The 22,870-nt window shown below is 51.2% G+C and overlaps 1 protein-coding gene across 3 annotated transcripts; it reads left to right on the top strand.

The window, feature by feature from the left end:
* The first annotated feature begins 6,707 nt into the window (after positions 1-6,707).
* Positions 6,708-19,076, top strand: TNFRSF13B (TNF receptor superfamily member 13B). 3 transcript variants are annotated; one of them, XM_075899713.1, is made up of 6 exons: positions 6,731-6,816; positions 9,488-9,686; positions 9,839-9,979; positions 11,944-12,060; positions 13,566-13,784; positions 18,254-19,072. In XM_075899713.1, exons 3-6 carry the CDS (start codon positions 9,871-9,873, stop codon positions 18,526-18,528), a joined length of 720 nt encoding a protein of 239 aa, XP_075755828.1. In that variant the 5' UTR covers positions 6,731-6,816; positions 9,488-9,686; positions 9,839-9,870; the 3' UTR covers positions 18,529-19,072. The 3 variants fall into 3 exon arrangements, with proteins under 3 accessions (XP_006126690.1, XP_075755829.1, XP_075755828.1); XM_006126628.4 differs by lacking the exon at positions 9,488-9,686 and having other exon boundaries at positions 6,708-6,816; positions 18,254-19,071; XM_075899714.1 differs by lacking the exons at positions 9,488-9,686; positions 9,839-9,979 and having other exon boundaries at positions 6,710-6,816; positions 18,254-19,076.
* Positions 19,077-22,870: the final 3,794 nt, after the last annotated feature.

The following is a 22,870-nucleotide window of genomic DNA, read 5'->3' as shown; positions in this document are numbered from 1 at the left end:
AATGCCATCTTAGCTGACACTAAACACTCTTCATATGCAGAGCAGGAGTTTTGCAGTGACTGGGGAAAGAACCTTTATTCTCCCTAGCGGTGCTACTTCTCTCTTCTCCCCGTCCAAGGCCCCACAGAAAATGTCCCACCCCCCACACCACGTACGGAACTGCAGCTCATCTCACTAGTTTCTAAAAGCCCCCTGCTGCATCACCAAAGCAACCTGACAGCTTTCCCCAGCTGATTAGCGAGGTAGAACTGTTTCAGTAACAATGCGCAGCCCAAACAAGAACTGAAAGCTAGATGGTTTGTTTCTAGTCTTGTAGACTTGTCACTATTGCCTGTATTACCACGACAAGCAACATTCCCTCTAATCTTTTCTATCCACGAGCGGATTTTTCCAAGTGTGGAATAAATGTATGTATGTGCAAGAGGCATGTGCACCACAATAGAAACATAAAACCTAGCTGTGGGAGCTCTGCTAATAAGCTGGGCAGCATTTGAATCTCTCCTCGGTGACTGCCCAAGTGCACGACTGACAGGTAACACCAACAAGTCCTGCGTGGGGTGAGTGCAGGGGGTGAAGCATTCAGCAGGTTAGTGAGTAAAAAAAACCCATGGGCCCAATTCTGATTTCACTTCAGCTGGGCAAACTCCACTGAATTCAATGGAACCTCTGTGATTTCCGCTGGAGGATCAGGTGCCTTGATGTGAGGGTACATCAGTTCAATACTTTTGCACCTGGACTAACTAGCTCCATATTTACCCGTTGCATTAGCACAACTGACGCAAATCCAGGTCTATTGCACAGGCAGTGTTAAGGAGGGAGCTTTAAACATCGTTACAGGCTGAGAAACCCCACTGCAAAACGGACTCCATTGGGTTCCACATGTTGGTGATTTGCTGATCAAATTCATACCTTGGACAAGGCCATTTATGATTTCTCAGGCTGCCGGCAGGGCCAGTGGCATTTGCTCTGGAAATCAAGCTCCACTTTTTGTGCTTCACCCAGCCATCCGCGACTCTGAAACCAGAGCTTGGCAGCTCATTATGTCGAGGCAAAACCACAGAGCAGAATCCAGCTTGCCTTGTGCTGGCTCAGCAGACCCATCACTGACAACAAAGTTCCCAAGTGCTGCCTTAATGGTTCAAGCGCAAGGCTTGGCACAGAGTTTGCTTTGTGTCTTGGGCAAGTCACCACTTCTCTGTGCTGCAGATGCTATGGGGAGTCTCTCCTGCCAGTAGGGGCAGAAGTGAGTGGCTCAGCATCTGGTGTGCCTCCTTGTGGCCAGGTGTGGCATAGCAGGCTCTCCTCAACTAGCGCCCTCTGGCCACTGCTGCTCCGGCCCTGAGGTGGTTGGCTGCTTCTTCAGACTCAGCCCTATGGCCAGGTCGCAGACAGATCCCCCCCATTTCCAGGGGGAGGTCCCATATCCAAAATAGATGCATCAGCACCAGCAGTCACACTAGCTTCAGGCTCTCAGGACTTCCCCCAGGGCCCCGCAACAAACTAATTCCAACTCGTCCCACGTGGGCTGACTCCCCACCACAGCCCTGGTGCAGGCAACTCTAAGAGACAGTCTCTCAGTTCCTTGCTGGTTCTCTGGGGCTCAGCCCCAAGTCTTCCTCTTCTTGGCCAGGGGTGCGCGAGCCCTTTCAACTCCTTCTAGTTAAAGGGCTCACAGCTGCCAGGCAATGCGTCGCCAGACAGGCACCAGGAAGGCGTGAGCCCTTTAAATAGAAGCAGTTAAAAGGGCTGGCGTGTCCCCGGCTCCCAGGCAATGTGCCGGGGGTGGGGCCTAGAACTGCCACGCGGGCCGGATGAGAGCCGTAGGCAGGCCAGATTTGGCCCACTGAAAGGCCTTTGCCCACCCTTGTTCTTGCCGGCGTTCCGATAGAAGGGAGGTAGATGGGATTTGGAATGGACACGCGCAACACACCTCAAAGAACAACCGTTATGAAAGGTAAGTAGCCGTTCTTTCTTCTTCGAGGGATTGCTGCTGGGCATTCCATGAGATGACATGCATCAGCTCACCGGGAGGAAGGGTCGGAGATCACGGCGTAGCTGGCTGGAGGACCACCCTGCTGAACACCGCATTGTTCTGAGCCTGCTGGGCGGTGGCACAGTGCATCGCCAGCGTGCGAACAGAGGACCATGTCACCGCCCTGCAAATGTCCTGCATAGGACCTTCCAGAGGAACACTGCTGAGGAAGCCTGTGTCCTTGTGGAATGAGCCGTCATGGCCAGAGGTGGGGCCTTGGCCAGGTCAAAGCCTGTCCTGATGCAGGGCATAATTCAGGACGAGAGCTGCTAGAACAAGATGGGCAGCCCAGTTCTGCCATCACAGTGAAGAGTTGTGATTTACAAAATGGTTTGGGGTGCTCAGCGTTGAAGGCTAAATGCCCTTTTGACATCCAAGGAGGGCAGCGCTCGCACTCTAGAAGCGGTGTGCAGTTTAGGGACGAATACAGACAGAAAAATGTCCGTGTTCACATGGAAATGGGAGACCACGTTGGGCAGGAAGGCTGGGTGGGGATGAAGCTGCACCCTGTCCTTATAAAACACTGCATACAGGAGTTTGGAGATCAAGGCTTGGAGCTCTGAAACCCTCCTGGCTGAAGTTGCGGTCACCAGGAAGGTGATCTTCCAGGAGAAGTAGGACAGGGGACAGGTAGCTGAAGCTTCAAAGGGCGGGCCCATGAGCCAGGAGAGGACCAGGTTGAGATCCCATGGAGGTGAAGGATGTTTAACCTGAGGGTACAACCGCGCAAGACCCTTGAGAAAGCACCCCACAGTGGGGCCAGTGAAAAGGGACCCATCCCTGGGTGGAAGGCCGAAATGGCAGCCAAATGAACCTTACGGGATGACAGGACAAGGCCTTGTTTCAGGTTGTGACGGGGCGAGGCAGCCCCGCACTGAGTCTGCAGGGCCCGGCCAGGGTTACCTGGCTGCAGAGGCCCCTCCCCCGCAGCCCTACCGAGCATGCCCAGGCTGTAGTTTCACTATAAAAGCCTGGGGAAGGGCTCAGTCAGGTGTGGCAGCCGGAGGAGAAGGACCTGTGAAGAGAGTTCCTGCAAAGCTGTCACCAGAGACTCCACAAGAGGCCGGTGGGGACGTGGAGGCGAGCTGGTGCATCCCAGAGGCTCCCTGCCGAGGAGACGTCGGCCCAGAGGGCGCAGCAAGCTGGCCGAGTACATGGGAAGGAACCCCAGTGAACCAGGTAGGAAGTGGCCCAGGGCAGGCGCGGGAACCGCCTCTCCCACCCCGAGAACCTCGGCGCGTTTTGGCTGGAATGCCCCGCCAAGGAAGTGACACGCTGTCTGGTCACTCACAGGGCCCTGGGCCGGGACTCGGTGGAGTAGGGTGGGCCCGGGTTCCCCTACCTGGGGTGGGTCCCCGCTACAACCCTGACTGTGTTTTGGACTCGGGCCGGAGGGCCTAGCCTTAAAAGGTCCTGCAGGAGGGCCAGGCGGGAGTGGCCCACCACACAGGTCTAAAAGGTAATCAAGGACCAAGGCTATAGTGGCATCCTGAGGTCGGGCCCCCTTGTGCAGAGACCAAGTGAGAAGTGCTTCCTCTTAGCTAAGTACGTGGCTCTAGTGGATGGCTCTCTGCTACTCAAGGGGGACTCCCCAACCGAGCCTGAGCACTGAAGTTCTCGAGGGATCAGCCATGGAGTCTCCACAGTGGACAGACAGGAGCCTGGGGTGCTGCAACCGGCTGTGGTTCTGCGAAAGAAGGTTGGGGTAGAGGGGCCACGGGCCTGTCCGCCAAGCGGCTGTGCAGCAGCATGAACCAATGGTGCCGGGGTCATGCCAGAGCAATGAGGCTCATGTCTGCTCTGTCCTGCTGAATTCTGAGAAGGACCTAGTGTACGGAATGTGGAACGTGTCCGCGCAGGAGCCACGGCTGTGGTTCTGAAAGGAGCAAAACCGGGGACACTTCCTCTTGCTCGTCGTGGCAAACAGGTCCCTCAGGTGCCGATGCTGGGGTTGGTGCCAGTGCCCGTGCTGGAGGCACAAACTGCATCGGAGCTGGTGTCAAGTGCTCCATGATTCAGATAAGGTCCTGTGCTGCCTCAAAAGCGTTCTCCGTCAAAGGGAGAGCCAGCTCCTCCTTTCCACCCAGGGGAGCCCAACAACACTGGACTCAACTGCCCCACCCTTGGGGCTGAAGTCGACAGTGCTGGCAGTGCCACCGTGGGGCACACCAATGGAACGTGACTGCTGGTCTTCTTGGCTGGAGACTGGCCTCTGCTAGGCCTGGCCCTTATGTGGCACTGGAGATGGAGAGCGGTGCAAAGCAGAAGCACTTTGGGCCTTCTTTAGGAGGCACCGATGCGTCCTGCCCGGAGGCCAGTGCACTATGCACCAAAGACAACGGCATCGGATCTGGCACTGGGGGTCAAAGTGCCCACTCCGTGAACAGGAGTTGGAAGCGCTGATCTCGCTGAGTCCAAGGCTTGACACTCCTGCACTGATCTGCTAAGTGCCCTTCTCCAACGCCTGAGGCAAGCCCTATGCGGACGCCTTCTGGGCATGGGCTTGCCACAAGTGATGCAGGCCTTCATCCCCACTGCTTGCCCCAGGGGGAACTGGAACAAGAAACAAAAACCAACAAAAGAAGGTGGGTGGGGAAACCCCCCAACACAACTAACAATGAACTAACACTGACTAGTGAACTAAACATGGGTAAGAGAAACACAGCGAGGATTACAGAGCAAGAGACTAAGCGCGCTGACAACCGTCTCTGGCGGTAAGAAGGAGCTGAGGGGGCGGAGAGCTGGCTGAGTTCTATATATAGTACTGAACCATGCAAGTGCCACTCTAGGGGGGCTCCACAGCCAGCCTGACGGGTCCCACTAAACTGGGGGAAAAAGCCTTCTAATGATCATGCACACTGAGCAAGCACACACCTATTGGAATGGTCACTGGAAGAAGAAACGTCTCTTGGTGTTCACACCTCCACATCAGCTGCTAGAAATGGGCCTCACCCTCCCTGACTGAATTAACCTTGTTATCTCTAGCCTTATTCTGGCCTGCATATTTATACCTGCCTCTGGAAATTTCCACTACATGCATCTGACAAAGTGGGTCTTTGCCCACGAAAGCTCATGCTCCAATACGTCTGTTAGTCTATAAGGTGCCACAGGACTCCTTGTCACTTTTGCAGATCCAGACTAACACGGCTACCCCTGTGATACTCAAAGAAGAACCGTCATTGTGGTTTTCCTCCAAAATTCAGCCCATGTTCAACATAAGGCCCATGGCATTCTGGGACGTTCCATCAGTTCAGGTGTCATGCTAGATACAGACTGTAACCCAGCGAGGGCTAAATGCTGAGCCTTAGAGGGTATTTATACAAGGGCCTAGTTATTTTCCGGCCAAAAGTTGTCCACACTTTGCTACAGTGCAAAGCAGCTAGGAGTTACAGCAGTGGTAGCACAACAGACCAGGTGCAAGGGTTAGCCGGTATAAATACCACTTTATGTCGGCCCTCTCTGACCAACACTAGGTAGTGGGGTTTTCACAGTACAGCGTATGAGGATCAGGGTGGAATTCTTCCCAACCAATTCAGTTTCATTGGACCTTTTCCCTCTGCAGTCAGGACTGGCCATGACTGGAGATGGGTCTTTGTGTGGAGAAAGCCGGGGCTTTGAGGTGGCCCTGAGGATTTTGTCCCCGTTGCTTGGCTGACTAGTTTTTGCTCACACCCTCAGGTTGCCATCTGTGGAGTCAGGCAGGAATTTCCCCCAGCTCATATTGGCCTTGAACTTTGGGGTTTTTTTGTATGGGGCATTTGCCAGGCTTAGCTGCATCTCTCTCACTTAATCATTTCCCTGCCATTGCAGGGAATTTGATCCCTTCTAGTCTCTGCTTGTGGCATATAATAGTCTAGACTCCTGCCAGCTGGAGGACTTGGGCTGAATTTTGGCTCTTACCAGGTGATACAGGCGGCTGGTGTTATCCAGGTGGTCGGATTGAAGAGTTGATGCTCCCCTCTGGCCTTACGCTGTATAACAGTTATGGCTACAATGGAGGAGCACAGAGCACTGGAAAATCTGGTGCCTGCAGAGGCAGCAAATACAGGGGATTGTAGAGAAACATTCCGACCACTCACAAGGCTTCAGGTACCGATTCACTGCACTGGATTACAACCCCCACCTGTGCCTTAGATAGCGAGACCCTCCCTCTTTTGCTGTCTTTTAAAGATGAGCTAGTCTTCAGTAATTGTAGTCTGAGAGTTTGTCCTTGCAATATGGGGAAGAAAGCTTCCTCCCTCCCCCCGCCATTTTCACCCTTGTTGGTGAAAAATCCCTTTTATTTGATTGGCATGTTGCACGTCTGGCTTCTGAGCTGGGCGGGGGGGACAGAGCATGGGCAGACACCCACAGAGAGGGCAGGGTAGCGTGATGCGCCTCCTGCACAACTCCCCTGCTCGTTCAGTTGAGCCGTGTCCTGTGCACGAGCAACTCTGCCATCCCACCAAGCCCGTGTGAGAAAGGCGCCTCGTGGCAGAATTCCACTGAGGAAGCCGTGGCTGGGGCCGTCGCTCTCTTCCTGGCGAGTTCACCTCCAGGGGTTTTGTGGCTCCCTGCCCATCTGCCCAGGGATACCCCGCCGGAGTCAACTCGATCATTCATGTCAGGTTAATTTGCGTAGAAAGCATGTGGGGGGAAACCCCAGGAAACAGGCAGCCCAGGCGTTAATCAAATCTAACTCTAATAATATACCACTGGAGTAATGAGCAAGCTCAGGCGCTAGAGCTCAGTGTGAGATGGCAGGAGCTGGGGAAGATTAGACTTGGCCTGAAACGAGAGTGAGGGTGAGTATCCTGCTCACTCTTTGGATTACATGCAAGCACTGGGGAGGGGAGCAGGCGTTGGCAGGGCTGGGGTTGGAGTGGGGGGAGAAGAGCGGAGTCAGCTGACCCATGGCCAGCTTGCAAGGTATGTGGCTGGTAAGATCTCATGCAAGGAGAGGGCAGGAAGCCTTGTGTGCTGGTTGGGGTTTAATTTATCTGCCTGCACACCTCACTGCCCTTTTGAAACCCCAGGTCCCGCTCCCTGGGCAGGCTGCGGGGGGGTGGGGGGGGAGAGCTTGGTAGCCGAATAGAGCAGCCTGCACTTCCAATTTGCGCTTCCATACAAGAGAGGAGAGATCAGGGAGCGTGGTCCCTGCTTGTCTGTAGGAGGGAGGGGAAACCAGGGAGGAGAATGAACAAAAGGAAGCCCAGTTCTGGCCCTGTTCTGCCCTTTAATGCCTCTTCTTCAAGAGAGGGCAGAAGAGTGCTGCCCTGCAGCACGTGGCCAGGCTGGATCGGGCTCTGTGCCTGCACTGAGGGGCTGCTAGCGGTGCTGAGGCCCATGCGCAGGTAATGCCTCTACCTAGCACCCTGGGAGCTTGGAAAGATTTGGACCCTGGGTGTCCGGGTTAGAGGCGGCAGCAGCTCTTCCCCCCCCCCCTCCCCAGCTCTGCTCCTAGAGAAGGGAGAGCACTGGACCCCCAGGAAGAGAGTGCTAGGTACCGGGGGGGGGGAGGGAGGATCTCCAGTCAAAGGCCACACGCAGGAGACAAGATCTCGGCAGGTGTCTAGAATTGCGTGTGACAAGCAGCTGTTTGCTCTGGGTGTTACAAGTACTGGTAGCCACAGGCCTGGGCCAGGGAGGAGGTGCTGAGTTCTGCTTGTGGCCACAGCACCGAAAACCCCAGCTGTGCTGCCAGGCAGGTCAGAGAATAAGCCGCACTGTGTTCTTGCTGGAGGACCTGGCTTGGTGAGACAAGAGCAGAGGCAGTCCAGGACAGGCAATAGAATAGTATCTACGGGCCAAACCCTTTCAAAACATCCAGGGGGCTTGGGATCAGAGTGTGGCCTCTGGAATCGCCCATCGGGTTTTGGCTTCACATCCCAGCCGGGGCCTAACTTCCGGGTTGGACCCAGCCATGATCTTGTATTGAGCTGCTCGTGGGCAACGTCAGGCCCATGTGGCGTTGTCCCGCCCTCAGCATGTCACATGCCAGATGGCGGATTTCTCCTCCAAGCCCAGGGCTCTGCTCCTTGGGGGCAGCTTCTTGGCAGATGAGCTGCTGAGATCAGAGTCCGCCTGCACCCAGCCCCACTCTGGAGAACAGCGCTTGTCCCTTCTCTAATTAGAAACTAGTGAGCGGGAGCTGCATTTGCCATTGAAGACGGTCAGACGCCCTGCTGCCCGGGCCAGTAATTTTTAGTTGGGCAAAGCAGAAGTCAAAGGAGCATTTTGCATCACTTGGCTCTGATGCAACAGGCACATAGCATGGAGAATCAGGCCCCAGGCACCAAGTAGGGAAATCTCCAGGACGTCACAGGACACACCAGCAAGCTCTTTGCCCTCAGCCTTAGGTCTCTTACCTAGACACCTTAATCTAGGCCTCCTCAACACCTCAGTGAGCTCAGGGCCCCATGTCTCACCTGGCTGTGTTTAAATCCCACTTCTGTTTGGCAGCACTGCTGAGATCTTGATCCACAGACCCAGGTCTGCCCTTTGCTAGGAACCCTGGAAGTGGCTGCATTTGCAGGACAGATTATGGCCTCTTGCACTGTGAGGGAGGGAGAGTCCCCTTGGGGCCCAGCCGATAAAGAAACTACCTGGTTGGTAGTGTCTCACTTGAGCAGGGTGGTCTGCCAACCCCTTTCCATTTGTAAGTTTCACATCTTCTTCATTCCTGACCTTTTCTGCTAGCAGCTTACTCGTTTCTGCACTTGATGAATCATATCTGACGAAAAGCCATTCATATTTTTCCTCTCTCTCTCATACACACACACACACACACACACACACAGGCTCAGTGAACATGGATCTCACATGCACTCAGTGAACATGGATCTCTCTCTCTCTCTCACACACACACACACACACACACACACACACACACACACACAACATGGATCTCACACACACAGGGTCACTGAACATGGATCTCTCTCACACACACTCAGGGAAAATGGATCTCTCTCACACACACACACTCTCGGAACATGGATCGCTCTCTCTCACACACTCTCGGAACATGGATCGCTCTCTCACACACACACACACACAGGCTCAGTGAACATGGAACTCACATGCACTCAGTGAACACGGATCTCTCTCTCACACACACACACACAACATGGATCTCACACACACAGGCTCACTGAACATGGATCTCTCTCACACACACTCAGGGAACATGGATCTCTCTCTCTCACACACAGGGATCTCTCTCTCACACACACACTCAGGAAACATGGATCTCTCTCTCACACACAGGGAACAGGGATCTCTCTCTCTCTCTCTCACACACACACACACACACACACACACGGACTATGGAGAGCACTCACACATGCACGTGTGCCCACAGACTGTGCAGTTCACACAGTGAAGCAAGGGAGGCCAGGCACCGTGCCATTGAAAGCAACGGGAGTTAGGTGCCTAGCTATTTTTGTGATTCTGGACCCTTATCTAAATCCGCAGGAGGATGGGAATAGGACGGGGTTGCCATGGGAATCAGGAAGTTCTCCCCAGTGTCACAGGCTGGACTGTCCTGGCAAGAACAAAAGGCGGAGGATGGGTGGTTACCGCGCCAGCCCTCGTTTATTCCAACTCTAGAACGCCCCAGGAATGCTCCTTTTGTCCAGCTCTTCCAGGCTTGGTGCCCAGTCGGCAGTGCAGGGTAAGACACACGCTCATCCCTAATGCCAGTGAGTTATGGCAGAACACGTCCACCACTCAGACCCGCTCAGTGCTCATTAACTAGGTGGCGCTCCCCAGGATTCCAGGCTGCCAAGTTTGAGGGGTCTCCAATCCTCCCCTTCTGTTTTGCAGACATGCCGTCGACGTGCACGTGGTGAAAGGCCATGATCAATTGCACAGAGCATCAGTACTGGGACGTACTCCTGTGCCAGTGCATCCCCTGCAGATTTGCATGTAATCGGCGCCGTGTGGAGAGATGCACTGCCTTCTGCGGTGAGGGCCCTAGGATGGGAGTGGGTGGGGGCCAGTACCAGATGTTTGTATTATCCCACTGGGCTGGAATAGGGAGATGACGTAGCCAGAGCGACACTACAAGGGGCTGGGTGTAAAGGCTTTTGGATGATACACAAGAACTCAGCCCCCACCCTTTGGGGCCAGTGAATTCCTACTGTAGAGGCCAGGGAGTCTGGGGCCAATTCCCCGGGAGGAAGCAGGGCAGTTCTGAAGGAGCAGCTAGCTAGGAGGGGGCACATTGAAGTCCAGCTTCCAAATGGCACTTGGAGAAATCTCCATCAAAGCTCTCCAGTGGCTTTACCTGAGTAATTGTCATACAAGTATCCGAAGTCAAAACGGTTGGAGAAGTGAAATCCCTCCATCCATCTGCACACTGTTCCTTGGGACCAGCCCCAGCACATCGTAGGGACCAGTTTGTAGGAGCTCCTTCTCCCATAGCTCCTGTGGATTCCCCCTCTCAGGGCAAGTTCCCAAAAGACCCCTGCAACTGCTCACTCCCCTTGTGTACAGAGAAGAGGCTATGTGAGACCTGCACCTGCATACATGAGTCACCCCAGCGCGCTCTCCCTTGCAAATACCTGCCCAGTGACTTGGCACGTGGCTGCAAAGCACAACGAGGGAATTGGTGTTGAAGTTCTGACAATCCAGCTGTTCAAAAAGCATGAGTCAAGGTGCCCCAGACTCCAGACTAGCTAGGGGTTGCTAGGCGTCCGGTATTGACCTGGACAGTCTGGTGTTTTTGGCTCCTGTCCGGTAAAAATTCAGAAAATACCGAACACTTAAAATGGCAGGTATTTTCTGATTTTTTTTCCTGGCCAAGGGGCAAAAATACCAGACTGTCCGGGTCACTACCGGACACCTGGCAACCCTACACACAGTCAGCAATCAGGCCCAGCTGCCCCGCTTTTTCCCACTTACCTGGTTCTGCAGGGGAGCTGTCTGGCCCGGAGCAGGGAGGGAGGCAAGATGGCCACCAGCTGCCTGTTAGGAGAGGTAGAGCCCAGCCCCTCTCATTCTTAAAGGGGCCATGCTATTTTAAAAATTTTTTTTGCTCAATAACTCTGGGTACTTTTTTTTTTTTTTGCTCAACAACTTTGGTCCTCCCTGCTTTTTTTCCAACAAAATTTATTCCCCGTTTTTTTGGGTGTGGGTGTGGGGGGGTGTTCAGTATTTTTGGTTAAACCATCTGGCAACCCTAAGACTAGCTTAAAAATCAGGCCCTGGTGCTTGGTGCCCTATGTCAATACCCCCAACCCTGTTCTCTGCCTATAGCACAGTTTATGCTGCGGAAGACTGCAATACTTTTGGCTAATTCTAGTTTGGGGTTTAGTGTGGGGTTGCCAGGTGTCCAGTATTGACCCGGACAGTCTGGTATTTTTGCCTCCTATCTGGTTAAAAAAAAACCAGAAAATACCGGACACCTAAAACGTCTGGTATTTTCTGCTTTTTTCCCCCTGCCAGGAGGCAAAAATACCGGACACCTGGCAACCCTCGGACACATTCAGCAACTGGGCTCCCCTCCCGCTGCTTACCTGGTTCTGCAGGGTGGCTTGTCTTGTGGCTGGAACAGAAAAACAAGATGTCTGCCGGCCAAAAAGCCTCCTCTTAAAGGAGCCATGCTGATTTAGTTTTTAGACTTTCCTTCTGCTTTCAGGTTTTTAATCTCTTCGGTCATCCTGGGCTTTTCTCTGCCCCACATGGCCAAGGCATTTACTTTATAGAACAAAAAAGGTGGAGATTTTCATGTTGTCACGTGCTGGGGCTTTAGGAAAACTATCAAATATTGTGAGCCTCCTGCCGCCATTGCAAGAGTTGGCAGTCCCGGTCCTGCTCCGATAAAGCTACTCCTGCCCCCATAAGCAGGCCACAGCACGCAGATCTAGCAGCAGTACCACTGGTGCGTATTGAGCAGGATGTGTGTGTCTCTCCCCTCCACTCTCCAGCCTCAATGGAATGCAGCAAGCAAGTTGGCTTCTACTATGACAAGCTTTTGACAAGCTGCATCAACTGCTTGGACATCTGTGGGCAGCACCCCAGCCAATGTCTCCCGTTTTGTGAGAGTAAGTCTGTAGAGTGTGCATGGCAAAGTGCCCCCGTGAGCGCTTGTGGGGCGGGTGGGAGGCAGGCTCCAGGATCATGCAAGCTTTCCTTTGGAGGCATTCAAACCAGTGGCGTAGCCAGAAGGGCCCCGACTGTGCGTAGGTGAGCAAGAATGGGGAGCAGGGTAAACTGCTGGGCTGCGAGACTGCTCCCTGGCCAGAACCTGAGTGGGTTGGCGGGTGGGCCTAGATTCAAACCAAGAGTTGAGTAGGACGCCACGTGGTGCAACTTCTCTCCCTTGCTCTGGGCATACGGCAGGCAATCACAAGCCCTCTCTGGATTAGACTGGATTAGCTTTGGTAGGCTGGTGAGGAGGCAATACCAGGGCGCACCCTTCCCCCAGCCCATGCTGTCTGCTTTTGGCTCCCCCTCCTCCTTTGGACCCTCCTTTGATTTGAACTCTTGCTGCTGGATCTAGTATGCCATGGGGATTCTCGCTTCACTGTGCTGTCTTTGGTGCATGGGGGTGGGGAACAACTTCACGTGGTGAAGAATTGCACATCCTGGAGGGGAATGTAACCCACACACCTTCTGGGTGTGGTGACCATGTACTGTCCCATCCAAGATCACTTGCGGAGACAATGAGTCTGTTCCATGGCTTTAGCTGAGAGCCAGCTGGCATTTAGTTCATGCAGTAGAGCGGGGTGGGGAACCTCAAGCCCAAGGGACAGATGATCCCCAAGGCTCAACATTGGGGGAGCCTATGCTGGTGCTCCAGCCACCCAGGGCTGGAGCCAGTGTTGTCGTCATTGTCAAGTCCAAGTCGAGTCTCGAGTCCCTAAAGTCACTTTCGAGTCAAGTCCCAAGTCTTAATTTAGAAAATGTCAAGTCACTTTTGTACAAGCCATCAATACCGGTGTTTTCAGACAGTTTTTTCACCAAGTCGATTTAGCAAAATTAGCAAGTCTCAAGGCGAGTCTCAAGTCACAAACAATGAGCCTGAGTTGAGTCTCAAGTTGAGTCACCTAGGCGACTTAAGTCGGACTCGAGTTCAAGTTGTGGGACTCGAGTCAACAACTCTGGCTGGAGCACACAAAATGTGCTAGCTTGGCCCCCCCGGGCTCTGGTGTGTGAGGAGAATGTGGGGAGGGCCTTTCTCTCTTGTCAGGGGCTTCTCACATGCATGCAGCCCCCAACTGAGTTTTCTGTGGGTCAGCAGCCCCCAACCCAAAAGAGTCCCCATCCCCGCGGTAGAGGCTCATGCACTAAGCTCTAGAGGCTCCAGATTTGGTTCCACCTGCTGGCGTTCCAAGAGGAAGAGCCCTGCCAAGGTGCTTGTGTAGAGAGGGAGTAAAGCTGCGCAGGACAAGGGCTGCCCTGCTAGCCACATGAGAGGACCCTGCAGACAGGGGAATGCTTCCAAGGCAGGTTCAGCGTCTGCATCTGACTGCTGTAGCCCCAGGGCAACGAACCCCTTCCTGCCCTGCCCTGGGTAACAGATGGGTTGTGTTCCACTGACTTTCAGATAAACCGGTAGCTACCTCATCCGCAATGTCTGCTGCGGAGCCAAAAGTAGGCTGTGAGCAAGACCAATGCCTGGTTATCTACCTACTGCTGGGACTCTGTCTTTGCACCGTGATCTGCTGTTTGCTGTTGGGCTGGGCCCACTTCAAAAGGAGGGGAATGGAGGTCTCCTGCCAGCCCACTCCTGGGACCTGCCACACGAGGGAGGATTCCTCAAAAGGTAAGTAGCAGCTGCCGGAGGAGAAAGAAGTTACAGGGTCAGAGGCCAAGGAGGTGCGTGTGGATGGCTAGAAGTAGCCACTCATACCCCTGAGGCAGGAGATATATTCAGGCAGCAAAGAATGTGCCATCACAGTGTGTCTGGCTGGGAAGAGGCTCGACTTCTACACCTGTGACAGGCCAGTGGCATGGTTATAGGATGAACTCTTTGGCTGTACCCCATACCCCAAAGGGAGGAAAAAACTGAGCTCCAAGTCTCACACCCTAGAGAGGAAAGGAGCTGGAGGGTGCCAAAGGAAGAGCCCTGTCCTTCCTGGGGTAAGGCTCTGAGCTCTTGTGCCTCTCTGACAGTTGCAAGCCAGATGGACCCCTACAAGGTGTGGAGAACACTTCTAGGCACAGGCCAGTTCTGGGAGCCTAATGTGGTGTCTCTCACCTGTTCCCTACATGCCTCTTTTCACAAGCCTCTGAAGAGATTTTGTTCTGAGGAGAAGGTCAGAAGGGACCATACTGCTCATCTAGACCAGTGTTTCTCAAACAGTGGTACGAGTACTCTTAGGGTACTCGAGAGTCTGGAGGGTACGTCAACAACTGAAATCTGGAGAAAACTGAATTTTTGTTTAAGTTTTACAGCGCTTTATTATTTTGGAACATTTTACACCCAAAAATGTCATAAGTACCCCCCTTTTAAAAAAGTTATATATATATATATATATTTTAAAAATGAGTACCGGTACTTTATAAAAAAGGTTGAGAAACACTGATTTAGACAGACCTCCTTGCCTAGCACCCAGAACTACATTCAAGAATAGTCCCTAGCAGAGCAGATCGGTGGGTTAGTCAGCCTAGAGAACAGGGTAGGGGTTAAAATAATGACCTGAGACCAGCAACTGTCTCAATTCCTGACTCTGCCATGGAGTTCCTATGCAAATTTGGGCAAGTCCCAATCTCTGGGCCCCAGTGTCCCACCTGTGAACTTCCCCATGTCAGAGTGGCTGTGGTATTGGCACATTTATTAATGGTTCTGAGCTGCTCTAGTATTACAGTCCCAATGGCCATGCCTGTAGAGATTTAGCTCTAATCCTTGTGGTGACCGTGGCTAGGTGTGCAATCTTAGCCAAGATACTCACTCTCTGTATCTCTGTGGCTACTGAACCCATCTTGATAAAGGTTTTGAGATCTCTGGCATTTAACGCAAGCTACTCCCTGGAGCCCTTTGAACTGCTAACGCTTATTGGAGACCATTAGCACGGACATGATCCATTCTGCTACCAAAATGCTTTACCAAGAGGTAAAGAGAAGATTCTTTTCAGAATGGGCACAGGGAGAGCTGGGGTACAGCTTGGACAGCTGCCACAAAAGCGTGTGCCAGATGAGTTATCCAAACCAGGCCATCACTGTTTCAGACTCCTTGGGGCCAACAGCTGATGTACAATCCTCTCCTTCCACAGCAGCTCGCTGCTGGTAGCTACACTTTACATTGTACAAGAGCAGGCATGAAAGCAGGAATTGGCACCTACGGATGAGCTGAGAGAGCACTTTGCTCTTCTAAAGCTCCATGCACCTGATGATCTCAAAGCATTTCATGCACATTAAGGAATTAAACTTCCATTATGTCCATGAGGTTCATGTTACAGCTGGAAAAAACAAGATGCAGAGCACACCAGCATATGGCAGAGGTGGGAACAGAACCCCCCAGTACCCACCCCCAGGCTGCATGGACTGCGCACTGCCCTTCAAGGTTGCAAGGCTGTGTAGTCACTGACCAGCAGTCCCTGCTCTCTCCTTCCTTGGGACAGCAAGAGCTAGGAGGTAGCTTGTGAAATCCTAGGGAGAAGGGGAGTAAAGAATAAGTGTCTCTAATTAAGCAGCCAGCCAATCAAGAAACAGAGCTGAGCCTCCTTTACTAATGATCCTGTTTGGATTTGGTCAGGGCTCACTTTTGGCTGCACTGGGGCTAATTTAACAGTGGCTTCCCACTTGCTCATTACCACTCCAAAGGCTGAATTCTCAGGGACTTCAAAGGCAGATCCAAACCCAGGGCACCTGCAGCTGCATGCAGAGAGCAATCTTGTTTACAAGCAGGTGGGCCCTTGCTTTGAAACGTACCTTTTGTGCACAACCATACCATGTTGGTTCTTGAGGGCCTGGAGATACACAGAAAGGGAAGGTCCCTGTCAGTGTTCCCTGTAAGCGGTGTGCTTGGGCAGACACCCAGGAGAGATTCAGGTGCCTCCCAACTGATTGGCAGAGCTCCCACAGCTAGCAGTGTGTTTCTACTGATGGTGCATATCTGCACATGCCTTGGTGCACATCACAAAATTTATTCCACTCATGGAAGGAAAAAAAGAGAGTGAACATTGGTCCTTGTCCTGGGGAATACGCAGCTGAGAGAAAAAACAAAGACTAAGGAGAGTTACCCCTGAAAGCCAGGGAAGGGGAAAAGAGAATTGAACACAGTTCTCCATATGGTGTCAGATTGATGGCAATTTCAGACACTATGCTAGCCTGGGACTCAGGCCCAGATTTTTAAAGGTATTTAGGCATTATTGCAACTGACACTGGGATTTAGACCTCTCAGAGCCTAAATCTCTTTTCAAAAGAAGATGTGAGCTCTGACCTCCACAGATCTGGGCCCGAACTCCAACTGATTGAAATGTAAGTGAGGAGTCTAAATACCTTAGGCAGCCTGGGCTCCGTTCCGTCTGTGCCCCAGTTGCGTATCTGTGCAATGGAGAGAACAGCGCTACCCTGTCTCACGGGGGTGTTGTTACGATACATTCATTAAAAAGACCATGAGAGTCTCAGCATCATTAGTGATGGGACCAGCTAAGAACCTAGAATATGATGGTCTCTCTCTCCCATCTCTTCAATATGGAAAAATCAGACCAACATGCCACCTAACGGGTAACATTTAGGGTATGTCTAGACTGCATCTCTCTGTCAGCAAAGGAACGCAGATTAGACAGGTCAACATTGCAAATGAAGCATAAAAAAAAGGCCTTAACTTGCATTGAAAAAAAAAAATGGCCTGTTTTTGCCGACTCAGCACTTTGTCGGCAAAAGCGGCAGTCTAGAAGGGGATCTGTCGAGAAAGAAAGCCTTTTTTGACAGATCCCTTATGCCTCCTGCAAAATGGTGGCCATTTTTATGCAAATTAAGCACGGGATATTTAAATCCCCGCTTCATTTGCAATGTCAACCTGCCTAATATGCATCCCTCTGCCGACAGAGGGATGCAGTCTAGACATACCCTTAGTCACTTTCCAGAGCAGAAATATAACGTATAACTGTTCCTATCCGCCTCTGTCTGAAGACACTGTGGCACTAGGGATTGATTTTGAAGGGCCCTCATCAAGTTGGAAATGATATACTGTATTTTCAGATAGGGAAGTAAAATCCTGTTTAATCAGTTAACCAATTAAATGTTACATGGTTAAGCAATTAAATGGGTTAAGCGATTAAATGGGATCCCGTGGGCCCACTGTGGGTGGGAGCCACTCCGGCCCTGCCAGGCCAGACACCCACCACCGTAGCACAGTATGGCGGACTGCTCTGGCTGTGCCAGGCCTGCCGTACCACACCATGGGAAGGCAGGGGCTGTTCACGCCCAGTCAGGCCACCGGTTAACTGGTAAGCATCACTGGATAAAGGTGATGCTCACTAGTTAAGCAGTGACATCCCTATTTTCAGAACAACAAATGTTATTCCCCTTTGTACTAAGATGACCGTAGATGATGGAAACTGAAGGCCCCACTGGTGCCATTTTTAGAATTCTTTCAGTGTTGGGGTGGTGTTTGCATTTCACTCCATTCAGACAATGGATGTAAAGACCAGTCATTCGCACTTTCAGGATCTAGTCTGGTGTTGGCACTGCAGCAGGAATTGCCAATCAAGGGGCAGTACAATAATTTGTGTTTTAAGTATCAAAGTTATTTGCATTCATAGTTGCATGGTAATAATGCCCATCCACCTGCCACCCACCTGTTTTTGGGGACTGCACTACTTGATTCAGCTCCCTTGGCAGAGATATGGTTTTCCTTGTGTTCTGCATCTCTACACAAAGTCAAAGTGTTGGGGTTAAATATCTGCAGCCGCACAACCCTCACTTTGTTCAAAGGCACCAGGACACATACCAGGCAACAGGCTTTGGTTCAGCAGACAGGAAATGGATGTCCTTTCCAGTATATTCTTCCATACATTGGCGCTCCATGGAGCATCGCATGGCACTGGCTCTTCTTGCTCATCACTCTTAAATCTCATTTAAAGAAGTCATTAGTACATGGCCTTTTCCTAATGCTGCTCTTTCCAGGTGGCAGTGGCTGTAGTCACAGGGCTGTTGCATCATCATGGAGGTGGTTTTCCATCCAGATTCACACAGGGAAAGGGAGGAAGATGCCAGCCTCCTACAAAGATGCAGCATACCTGCCCCATGGAAGCCCGTGTTCTAATATAGGTTGTGTCTTTACAGATCACTTAGTGGAAGCGGGAAGCGTTGGAGGAGGATCCACTGGAAGCAGAGTACCTGAGCCTGTGGAAACCTGTGGCTTCTGCTTCCCTGAACAAGGGCCTGCCATGCAGGAGACCAAGGCATGTCACAGTCCCTTCTATCATCCTGGAGCAAGGGCAGCTGCCTCTCAGACTGGGATATCCTGCAGAGGAAGTGCTGGGGTTATCCCTGCCCCTGAGGATGGCCATTTCAAAATCATATGTTCTCCATCGCAAGAGAAGACCCTGACAACATGAACTCAATGAGCTACGCTGTGATCAGGGGGAGAAGTAACACTCCCTGTACTAATAATCATGCTGCTTGCATTTGATCCTTGCTCTTCATCCTCAGTAAACAACTTACCTTACCTGTCAGTCACAAGAGAAGCAACCTTCTCACCATAGAAACAGACTGTGGATTGTCACTATTTCGCTCTACTATGGAAATAAAATTCTCATGATTGTTATGCACTCACCATAAAGTCTCTTGTATCCTTTCCAATGTAGCACCACACACGACCTCTAACCTGACCTCTCCAGCTTCTTCTAATACTCTAGCATCAGCAGAACCAAAAATTAAATCAGGTTTTTCAAGCTGGCACCCGCCTCGCTGTTACTGGCTCTGTCTATAGGTGTGAGGCACAACCTGAGACACGGCACTGCAGAGCGCAAGCCTTCTCTTTCCAGGACTCTGCCTGTAAGCCAAGCAATTTCCAAGCAACCGTGAATGACTGACAAGTGTCTTACAGAGATGACCCAGGCAGACAAACCGGACCCACTGCAGCCAGTCAGTGAGCAGGCCCATAGATGGGGAAGAAGAGGGACAAAGGGGCCAATTGCATAGGGGCCTGATGTTTAAAAGGGGCCCGGAGCTCCTGACTGCCACGAGCTCTGGGTCCCTTTGAAATGCCGTGGGAGTATTGCTCCGCATAGCGCTGTGGGTTGGGAGGGAGGGTCCTGCACCACACTCTTGGTGGCACTAAGGGCTGACGGCCCGTGGCTCCACCCTTTCCGTCTGAGGCTCCATCCCTTCCGGGGGCAGAGCCAGGCCTCCTCACACCTTGCCCCTGGGCCACAGTGACAGTCTGCCCCATTCTCAGTGCTCGCCATAGTCCATCACAGAATCAATAGGAAGTTCTTCAGCCCCATATTCCATAGAGATATTATTGGATCTTGATACTTCAACCAGACACTCACAGAAATGTAGGACAGGAGGGGACCTCAAGATGTCCTCTACTCCGTCCCCCCGCACGAGGAAATCTCCCTTCTCCCCGAATTCTCTTCCTAGTGATAAAAACAAACAGGGATTTTAAAGAGCATAGAGTCTAGCTTGCCAGAGTGTTGAAAAAAAATAGTGGTATTTTATGTCTTGTTAAAAATACATATAAAGTCACTTCTTCCAGGTACGAAGTAGTTGCAGCACTGCAAGAACTATGTGCTAGGTACAACATGGAGCACTAGATCTTTGTCTGTAAGGTTTAGAATAGATAACTGGAGGATATTTCCTATCCTATTAAGCAATTTCCAGTGTCCCATGATTAATGTACTCTGAGTTTTAGTGCTACAACAGTTTGTTTTCCAGCCCTCAGCTCGAGGGCCTTTTAGAAAGGAGATTTTTTTTCCTTGATAGACTTCCTTGAACACTCCTAACACAAGCATACTGTATCCAGTGGAGAAAGAAGGATTGAAAATATCACAGCCAGCACTGGCACCATTTAAAGGTCCAAGTGGTTTCAAACCAAGCAACTGTGGTTAAAGGAGAGGGCTGTTTCCTAACAGTTGATGACTAGCTGGGGAAGTGGTGGGAACGGATACAGAATCAGCCAGCCAGTAGATGCTAGGAAGATGATGTAATCCAAATGGTCATTATTGCTGTTTCTAAACCATGTGATGTTTTATAAACCAGGAATTGCAGTTTATCCAGTTTGTATATAATATGGGGCTTTGCCAGCAGCACCAGGAAAATAAGGCTATGAACATTAAACATCCCATTTGAACTAACTGAAGTGACACAGGTATCATCTGGAGTGAGGCAGCACCAGTGTTTTGTGTGTCGATGAATTTAGTGCTGTGACAGTGCTGAATTGACAGTCCTGGGAAACTAAGCCTATTATTCAGCCACGGGACAAGGTACAAGTACAATACAGCTGTGCCAATGTGGGTCAAAGCATGCAATGGACAGACTAAATTTAGGAGCTAGAGGAGCCTATTCCTTGGTCTCCCTGTGGTCAGTACCAACTATGATGGTTTTCCAGATGGAGGTCCTTGGAAACTGGGTTGACACTACAGAGACTTGGCTGTGATGCTTATGTAAGACTATCTGACAGTAATAACGTTCAGCCATTCCCAACCTGGCCTGGGCTGACCTAGCCACCTTCAGATGAATGTCTCCATCTCCCATTACCAATCTCCCAAGATGTGATATATGAGGTTGCAAAGACCTGCCATAGGCCAGTCCAGTTCAAATGCTCTTGGCTCTCTAGTGCAGCTCCCTCGCGATGCATGGGTAAGCACCCCTGGAACCGGGGGCTAATTGGGGTTGACATTTTGGTTGGAGATATTCCTGGAGATTACATCACACGGCATAATCTTGAATGCCTGGAGACTCGAGTCTAGGACAATCCTGGAGCATTTCCAACCCTGAGAGAAACAGCTCAGAGGCCTGCTTCCCCACCCTAAGGAATAGATCCCCCATGTTTAAAAAGAGAAGCAGAGTCCTGTCGAAAGGGACAGAAATATTGAAGAGCTCACTGCCCTGCTGCCAACACATTTTCAGTTGGGGCACCTGTCAAGGGCCTGACTCATTCATTAACAGTTCAAATAAAACAACATTACAAATGTGGTCAGAATGGCAGCACACGCCACTTGACTCCGGTGAGCAAACACTCCTGTTCACAAGCAGGCCAGGCCAGCGTTCACATTCATTCATTAATTCAGAGTTCACTTGCCCTCTGGCAGGCCTCCCTCTGGTTACCAGGCAACCAGAATGGCAGCGCCGCCCACTAGGCACTGCCGGTTCTCTGGCACTCACTGCAGTAGAGGAGGAGAGGGCAGCTGAGGCCCACAATAGCATGCAGCCTGTGTGACTGGAGACACGAAATGCTGGTCAGGAGCCAGGGTAGTCCATCTAACATGTCCACCGTAAACAGGAGGGGGACACTCCCCGTAATCTCACACATGTCCTTCCCCCTCTGACAGTGTTTAATAGACAATCTTTGTATGGCTACATTAAAGAAAAACGTAGCTTGGGATCGGCCAGTCAAATAAACAAGAGGATGAATTATTTACACAAACACCAAAGCATAACAACAGTGAGAGATGTAAAAGCTACAGAAGCAAGGAAATCAACATACTTTGCATCAAGTCTGCTGTTGTTGCGGCTGTCTAATGACAGGTCCTACAGCTCTGACCACAGGACAGAAGGTACTTCCTCTTTCGAGACAATGGTTATTTATTCCTTTCTTACTAGGAACCGAGGTACTGGGTGCAAAGAGTTCATCTCATACGCCACAATATGATGAAGTGTGTTTTCTCCTGAAAGCTCATATTATATTTGCTAGCCTCTTAAGTGCCACAGGACTGCTTGTTATTTTCAAGTAGACTAACATGGCTACCCCTCTAACTTTTTCCCACAATTTATAGTACAAGCCTCTACTGAGTGCCACAAGGAAGCAGCAATCTTCAGTAACTCCTGGTCGAGAGGCTGGTAGAGCCAAGCTGCTACGCTGTAAGCTTCATTCTTCTGTTATGTACATAACCAAACACACTGCTGCCACTTCTGCACACACACCTTATGATGGCTCTCCAATATCAGTCTCAGTCATAGGTAACTTCTGATATTTTGTCAGAGCAGAACAAGTGATACAAAAGAAAAAAACAGCTGCTTTCAAAGTGTTTAAGATCAGGGTTGAAACAGGATAAATAGCTGTCGAAGCAGGCAAGTTTTGGCTACTGTCAACAAGTGAGGTACAGGCAGTCCCCGGGTTACATACAAGATAGGGACTGTAGGTTTGTTCTTAAGTTGAATTTGTATGTATGTCGGAACTGGTACATATTGTAGGGGAAACTCTAGCCAAACATTTCTCCAGAGCTCAGTTTTATTCTCCCACACCTCACTTCCCTCAGTCCTTTATTCTCAAGCTGAGGTGTCTACTGAGAAAAGCTGCTGTGCGTCTCCCTGATCTGCTGGGGGGGCGCTAGCTTCGTGTCCCCCTGGTCTGCTGGGGGGAAGCAGCTAGTGCGGGGTTGCCTCACCCCGTTTGTAAGTAGGGATCTAATGTAAGTCGGATCCATGTAACCCGGGGACTGCCTGTACATATAACTTGATCAATGAACTTATAAATCAGCAGTAAGCATCTGATTACATGGTAAGGCTTTCTTATCAAACAGAGCTTGGTTGAAGTCGATGCAGCCCATTCTAAGAGACATCTGGATGAGAAGAGGTGGTGATCGTCTCCCAGTTCTACAAATATATGTAACATGGTGTGATCTGCATGTCTTTAATAAAGAAAGTGTGGGACCGACCGGTGTGTACATGGAAAAGGGCGTTCAATTTGATACAGCACTGGTTTTTAGAACAGTGGCAGGACTTCCCACTTCT

The sequence above is a fragment of the Pelodiscus sinensis genome, chromosome 16 (genome assembly GCF_049634645.1).
Source record: "Pelodiscus sinensis isolate JC-2024 chromosome 16, ASM4963464v1, whole genome shotgun sequence".
Lineage (NCBI taxonomy): Eukaryota > Metazoa > Chordata > Testudines > Trionychidae > Pelodiscus > Pelodiscus sinensis.
The sequence above is the reverse complement of the archived record's forward strand: the minus strand, read 5'-3'. Positions and strand labels throughout refer to the sequence as shown.

Excerpts from the sequence above, each read along its gene's own strand:
- TNFRSF13B (XM_075899713.1), top strand. The coding sequence starts at position 9,871 with ATGATCAATTGCACAGAGCATCAGTACTGGGACGTACTCCTGTGCCAG. Across the intron at positions 12,061-13,565 it reads ATGTCTCCCGTTTTGTGAGA|ATAAACCGGTAGCTACCTCA; the intron begins GTAAGTCTGTAG and ends ACTGACTTTCAG. Across the intron at positions 13,785-18,253 it reads GAGGGAGGATTCCTCAAAAG|ATCACTTAGTGGAAGCGGGA; the intron begins GTAAGTAGCAGC and ends GTGTCTTTACAG.